This window comes from Trichinella spiralis, assembly GCF_000181795.1.
Source record: "Trichinella spiralis strain ISS 195 chromosome Unknown Scfld1356, whole genome shotgun sequence".
Taxonomy (NCBI): domain Eukaryota; kingdom Metazoa; phylum Nematoda; class Enoplea; order Trichinellida; family Trichinellidae; genus Trichinella; species Trichinella spiralis.
In genome coordinates, this window is record NW_003528295.1 from 4219 (window position 1) to 9399 (window position 5181).

Sequence of the window (5181 nt, forward strand, 5' to 3'; positions counted from 1 at the left end):
TGTTGAAAAATCTTTAGTTCGAACTTGAGGATTCTTTTGGTAGTGGANCTGTATGTGTTAAATATAAAATATCAATGACAGTGGGTTTAACTTAAGAATCGAGTTTATTCAGNAACAAAACAGTGAGTAACAATAATGATATCAGCGTGTATCCGTCTTACAATCACGCACAGAGAAAGCGGCACGCATCTCTGTCATCTATTCGCAGCCTGCCTTGGCAAATAACATTTTTCTCTGGTATCCGGCTTGGGACCATGCGATCCCTGTACTGCTTGAAGCGCTGCAGGAGATAGCTACCCAGGTCTGCCTTCGACGATTTGGATCCAGTCTCGAGATTGTCNATTTAGGGAGACACCGGCATATTTAGCTGAGCCGTCGAAAACTACCCGACATTTTAACTGACCATCCGTATTTTTGTACACGGCATGATGTGGGAGATACCAAGTTTTGCCTGGTTGCCCCGTTTGGGTAGTCACCTCCTCCACCCATCCTTGTCGGAGGTACTCATTGATCACCGCACTGTACTCGCGTTGCTTAACCGGATCCTTCATCAAGCTTCGTTCTACAGATCGTAATCTGCGTTCAGCTAGTGTATAATTGTCTGGAAGTTGGACTACATCGGGTTTCCACAGCAACCCCACAGAATAACGTGACCCATTATGTGTTAACGTATTAAAGAATTGACGGCTTACCGCGTCTTGGGTCGTCTTGTCTTCTTGGTGCTGGATGCCGATGGAGTCGAGTTCCCAGAACTTTCTCAGTGTCTGTTCCATGTGGTCTTCTATTTGAGCACAATGATACCGGTATTGAGACGTTGACGGGGGATTCACCGGACCAAAGACAACCCATCCCAGAGTTGTTTCAATAGCAACCGGGTCTGTTGGATTTCCTCGTAGGAGTTTCTCACCGAGAAATCGTCCATACGAATCCACACTGATTAACACGCGGATAGGCAGTTTCTCATCTTCCTCCTCTGGGAGCTGCAGGTGTTGTAGATGCTTCCACTTGTCACACCGGACTGGGACGGAAGGGATATCATCGCAAATTCGTGGAAGTGTTAGTGCTTCAATGGACTTATCACCCACACCGGATTGGTTTGTATCTACGGGGCTTAGACGGAACCGGACTCTTCTGGCCACCGTTGGGGCGCATTGGATTCCACCGATTCCTTTCACCGTGACGGTCTCCGACGTTCCCACCAAATTCAAGGCTCTTGCTACTTCTTCTGTCACTAGGGTTGTTTCAGCACCGCTGTCGAACAAGCAGTTGACCGTTAGTCGTTGTCCGTTTGCACCAGTAGCAATGGCTTTCACTGTTTGAAACCGGATTCTCGTTGAGCCGCGTATATTGGCGAGTAATACACGGGTGAATGTTTCCTCACTGGGTTCAGACCGCGTTTTCTTCGCGGGAGGTGGAATTGAGGTGTCAGATGGTTTTGGCTGTGATGTTCGTCGGTTGGGAGCCGTTTCAGTGAGCAAATGGTGAGTTCTCCCGCCCCGTTGTCTCATCGCACATCGCTGTGATGTATGGCCTTGACTTAGGCAAATGAAGCACAGACCGATGCGCACCGCCGTTGCCTTTCGTTCTGACCACTGTTGGTTCAGGAACTGTGGACATACCGTTACACGATGTTTACCTTGGCACACCGGACAGGTTGGATGGAGAGATGTATGAAAGGCTCCAATCGTTTGACGAAGGGGGCGAGATCACTTCCGCTGACTCTCCTTCACCGTGTGTTTATGCGTGGGGGAGGGTATTCCCTCTCCCTGTGTGGACTGTACGAGGTCCACAGCGAACCAGGCTTGTTCTGCTAAGAAGTCCAGGAAGGTCTGAGAGGTCGGTTCTTCCGTCGATTTGCCACATTGATCCTTCCACCGGGATTGGATGTTCTTTGGCATTGGGACACCAGTTGCGGTAGTGCGGTCCGGAAACCGGATACCGTGGTATCGAGATCTCTTCCGATCGCTCTGAGTTCCAATAGGTGGCCGTTTAGCTTGTCATGCAGAGCTAGCAGACCTTCCCTTCCTTTGGCGACCTCCTTTGGGACGCTAAAGATCTTGAGGATGTGCGCGTCCAACACGTCCGATACCGATAGAATCGGTCGTGTAGTAGTTGCACCACAGCCGATTAGTTTTCGGCTGCTGTTGTTACGCCACTGATCGCGTGTAATGCTGACCAGTCAAGCAGGATCGAAGATGCACGAATTTGGTGACATCTTCGAGATCTTCTCTTCGATGCACTGCTGCGTTGAACTGATCCCAAAAGGCCTTGAATTGGAAAATGTCTCCGTCGAATGTTGGTAATTTTGGGATCGGCCTGGTCGAGTTGGTTTTGTGATCGTTGTTTTTGGTGGCTGGTGGTAGGGTAATTTCGGCCGACGATGGTGTTTCAGCGGTTGCCAGCAGTTCGTCGGCTTGACGTTGGGTGGTTCTGAGCTTGTCGATCAGTTCGTCGAATTCTATTATTGCTGGATTTCTTTCTTCCTCCGGCAAGCTATCTAAGTAACGTTGCCGCGATTCAAAAAATAGTTGTGTTGCACGTCCCAACGTTTTGGTTGCTTCGCGCATGGCTTCTACATCCGTGCGTCCAGCGCAAAGTCTTTGCAGTCGATCTATCCAGTACTGCAGTGCCGATCCTTCAGCATCATATGCTCTGGTTCGGCTCCTTGGGCTGGCCATGTTTCCTGTCGGGTTATTTGTGGGGAGTGTTTGGTTGCTGGTAGTATCACGAGTTGGATCCATAGGTCGCTGGTTTGACTCCGGCTCGGAGGACCATAAAATGTGTTGAAAAATCTTTAGTTCGAACTTGAGAATTCTTTTGTAGTGGACTGTATGTGTTAAATATAAAATATCAATGACAGTGGGTTTGACTAAGAATCGGTTTATTCACAACAAACAGTGAGTAACAATAATGATATAGCGAGAGAAAAGAAACGGTTCAGGCGGTATTCGATACGGCCCTCCTCCCTCCGCACTTGTATTTATATCTTTTTCTTGGCGTCACTCCGCATCCGGCGTCCTCGATAAAAAAAATGAAAAGCAATTATAAATCGGCGTGGGCACGCCATCCCTTAGACTGTGCAGCTTAGCCGGAATCTGAACAGGTGCGCTGTCAGCCTCATTTCAATTTGACGCTTTTTCAGCAATTGACCACAAAAGTTGTGACAAATATATTACAGGACGCTGACTTTTTGATGATTTAATTGCCATTCCATTGTTTAACATCAAGAAAAACAAAGGATGCAACTGGCGTCGCGCAATTGTTGTTTTCGTACCAGGAGCAATGCTTTGTTGCCACGGGAATTTTTACATAGTGATGAGCAGATATTGAGAAAAGATTTCTCAACAAATATAATATAAATACAATATGCTATTTTATAATACAAACAAAACTAAACTGTACAAAGAATGAGAAAATACAAAATAAAGGTGCAAAAAAGATAGCACTTAGAAATTCACCGGCTCCGGAATATCATAAGCAACAGCTCTTAAGAACTGCTCCATTATACGCGTACCGCCATCGTATTCTGCTGTCAGTGCAGTTATGCGTAACTGCACTTCTTCATATTTATTGTTTTTTACCCGTAAATCATTGACGGTAACACTTCCTGATGTCACTTGTTGAATCAACGTTTCCGTTGATCCCTGCTCATCGATCAGCAAACGGAGCAGTTCGTAAAAGCTGAGGTGACGTTTTCCTTCTTGCTGGTTCATTTTGAAGCTGCAGCCTTCTAAATGATTGTTTTTGGGTGTCTCTACATGATATACATTCCACAGCGGCATTCTGTTACGGGTCATCCACTCTTCTTGGAAGTAATCAAACAAGGCTGCTAATGAACCCGCAACATCTCTGCCAAGCAGATCTACGGCATCAGGCACTTCAGCAAGCGGCAAAAATGCTGTTGCCATCAGCATTTTGATCTTTTCTTTGTTCCCGCTTCATGAAGGTACCTGGTCCACAATCCAAGATCTGCTACTTTTCGCAGAACTGCTTGGCAGAAATAAACGTAGCAGCCTTGGACGTGGACCCCCGGAAACGATCCCTGAACTGCAGGGATAAGGGTAGTCTCAAAGTCGCAAATGATGGTTTGCCGCTTTTAAATTATCAAAAATTTCACAATAAGTGAGATCTTTTCTGACAATTAAACAATGTACAAGAAGTACTAATTTACCCGCCATAAAAAACATGAATGGTGAACAACCGCTGGTACCATTCTGGAACTATTTTCAAAGTTTCTTCCATAGACAAGACAGAGTGTTCAGATAAAGTACTCAAATTTTCTTCTGTACAAAATATTAAAATAAAATTGTATGCATCACTGTACCATATAAAATGACGTCCGGACTTTGATAGTTGCCAGTGTGCTGGAATCTCCAGCTGCCGGGGAGTTAGTGGAAGTCGTGGAAAATTTTCGGCCCGTTTTGTGTACATTGCAGTTTTTACATTCCTTTATGATGGAAACTGCCCTACAGTTTCTAAATCAGCAGATGCAACGCTAGCCTACTAGCTATGTATTTCTGGAATGGGCTTCAGTTCTTCCGTTGCGCGGCGTTTTAGATTACTCTCTTTTTCCATTTTGTACAAAATATCATTGTCTTAATAACAATCATCCGCATAAGCAGCAGATCTGAAAACTATGTCCACTTCTAGGTTAGTGTAGATTGAGCCACTGCATTATCTTTTTATCTATATGATAAACTTGAAATGAATGAACAGAAATAAGATATTTAATAAAATATTATTTACCCGTCGGCAAATCCACTGCTTATCTTCAGCATTTGTGTGTTAAGAATTGATAAACTGTGCCTTGATGTACTAAATTATAATTACTTCGTTCATTTAAAACCAAATGCAAATTGTCAGCCATGAAATAAGACAAAGCAGAGCAAAGTGAAATAGAGAAGAGATAAGTGGTAAGATGGTGAAAACGGGGTTCGTTTCTGATTATATATATATATATATATATATATATAATTCTGCTCCCACGGTTTGTAACCGAATTGGGATGGTAGATTGCGGGACAAATTTTCACGGTCTAATTTTACTGGTCGTTGAACTCGCTATTTCATTGGGACCTTCAATTCGTCGTCTTATTAGTTTTCCTTATCTAATTGCTCATTGATTCAAACTCTTCAGTGTGATTAGCTGTATATCCTCCATTTCATTGGCTCAAATATTCCA

General features: G+C 44.5%; 5 protein-coding genes across 5 annotated transcripts; 2 read left to right on the forward strand and 3 right to left on the reverse strand.

The window, feature by feature from the left end:
• Positions 1-428: 428 nt before the first annotated feature.
• Tsp_11227 (conserved hypothetical protein) lies at positions 429-1485 on the forward strand. The gene is made up of 5 exons (XM_003369887.1): positions 429-500; positions 569-591; positions 679-773; positions 812-1314; positions 1339-1485. The coding sequence occupies exons 1-5, from the start codon at positions 429-431 to the stop codon at positions 1483-1485; spliced, it is 840 nt and encodes a 279-aa protein (XP_003369935.1).
• A 662-nt stretch (positions 1486-2147) lies between these two features.
• Positions 2148-2741, reverse strand: Tsp_11228 (conserved hypothetical protein). The gene has a single exon (XM_003369888.1). It carries the CDS (start codon positions 2739-2741, stop codon positions 2148-2150), a length of 594 nt encoding a protein of 197 aa, XP_003369936.1.
• A 482-nt stretch (positions 2742-3223) lies between these two features.
• Positions 3224-3914, reverse strand: Tsp_11229 (conserved hypothetical protein). Its single transcript, XM_003369889.1, has 3 exons — positions 3582-3914; positions 3459-3551; positions 3224-3340 (listed from the first exon to the last, which is right to left on the reverse strand). The coding sequence occupies exons 1-3, from the start codon at positions 3912-3914 to the stop codon at positions 3224-3226; spliced, it is 543 nt and encodes a 180-aa protein (XP_003369937.1).
• Positions 3915-3972: 58 nt separating this feature from the next.
• Positions 3973-4431, reverse strand: Tsp_11230 (conserved hypothetical protein). The gene is made up of 3 exons (XM_003369890.1): positions 4338-4431; positions 4172-4283; positions 3973-4093 (listed from the first exon to the last, which is right to left on the reverse strand). Exons 1-3 carry the CDS (start codon positions 4429-4431, stop codon positions 3973-3975), a joined length of 327 nt encoding a protein of 108 aa, XP_003369938.1.
• A 574-nt stretch (positions 4432-5005) lies between these two features.
• Tsp_11231a (conserved hypothetical protein) lies at positions 5006-5096 on the forward strand (the record flags this gene model as incomplete). Its single annotated transcript, XM_003369891.1, has 1 exon — positions 5006-5096. A coding segment is annotated over exon 1 (91 nt), but the record flags the coding sequence as incomplete, so codon positions are not given.
• Positions 5097-5181: the final 85 nt, after the last annotated feature.

Excerpts from the sequence above, each read along its gene's own strand:
- Tsp_11227 (XM_003369887.1), top strand. The coding sequence starts at position 429 with ATGTGGGAGATACCAAGTTTTGCCTGGTTGCCCCGTTTGGGTAGTCAC. Across the intron at positions 501-568 it reads TCCACCCATCCTTGTCGGAG|ATCGTAATCTGCGTTCAGCT; the intron begins GTACTCATTGAT and ends TTCGTTCTACAG. Across the intron at positions 592-678 it reads GTAATCTGCGTTCAGCTAGT|AATTGACGGCTTACCGCGTC; the intron begins GTATAATTGTCT and ends AACGTATTAAAG.
- Tsp_11228 (XM_003369888.1), bottom strand. The coding sequence starts at position 2,741 with ATGGATCCAACTCGTGATACTACCAGCAACCAAACACTCCCCACAAAT.
- Tsp_11229 (XM_003369889.1), bottom strand. The coding sequence starts at position 3,914 with ATGCTGATGGCAACAGCATTTTTGCCGCTTGCTGAAGTGCCTGATGCC. Across the intron at positions 3,552-3,581 it reads TTACCGTCAATGATTTACGG|TTACGCATAACTGCACTGAC; the intron begins GTAAAAAACAAT and ends GAAGAAGTGCAG. Across the intron at positions 3,341-3,458 it reads CTTATGATATTCCGGAGCCG|AAATCTTTTCTCAATATCTG; the intron begins GTGAATTTCTAA and ends ATATTTGTTGAG.
- Tsp_11230 (XM_003369890.1), bottom strand. The coding sequence starts at position 4,431 with ATGTACACAAAACGGGCCGAAAATTTTCCACGACTTCCACTAACTCCC. Across the intron at positions 4,284-4,337 it reads GCAACTATCAAAGTCCGGAC|AAGAAAATTTGAGTACTTTA; the intron begins GTCATTTTATAT and ends TATTTTGTACAG. Across the intron at positions 4,094-4,171 it reads ATTCATGTTTTTTATGGCGG|CGGCAAACCATCATTTGCGA; the intron begins GTAAATTAGTAC and ends ATAATTTAAAAG.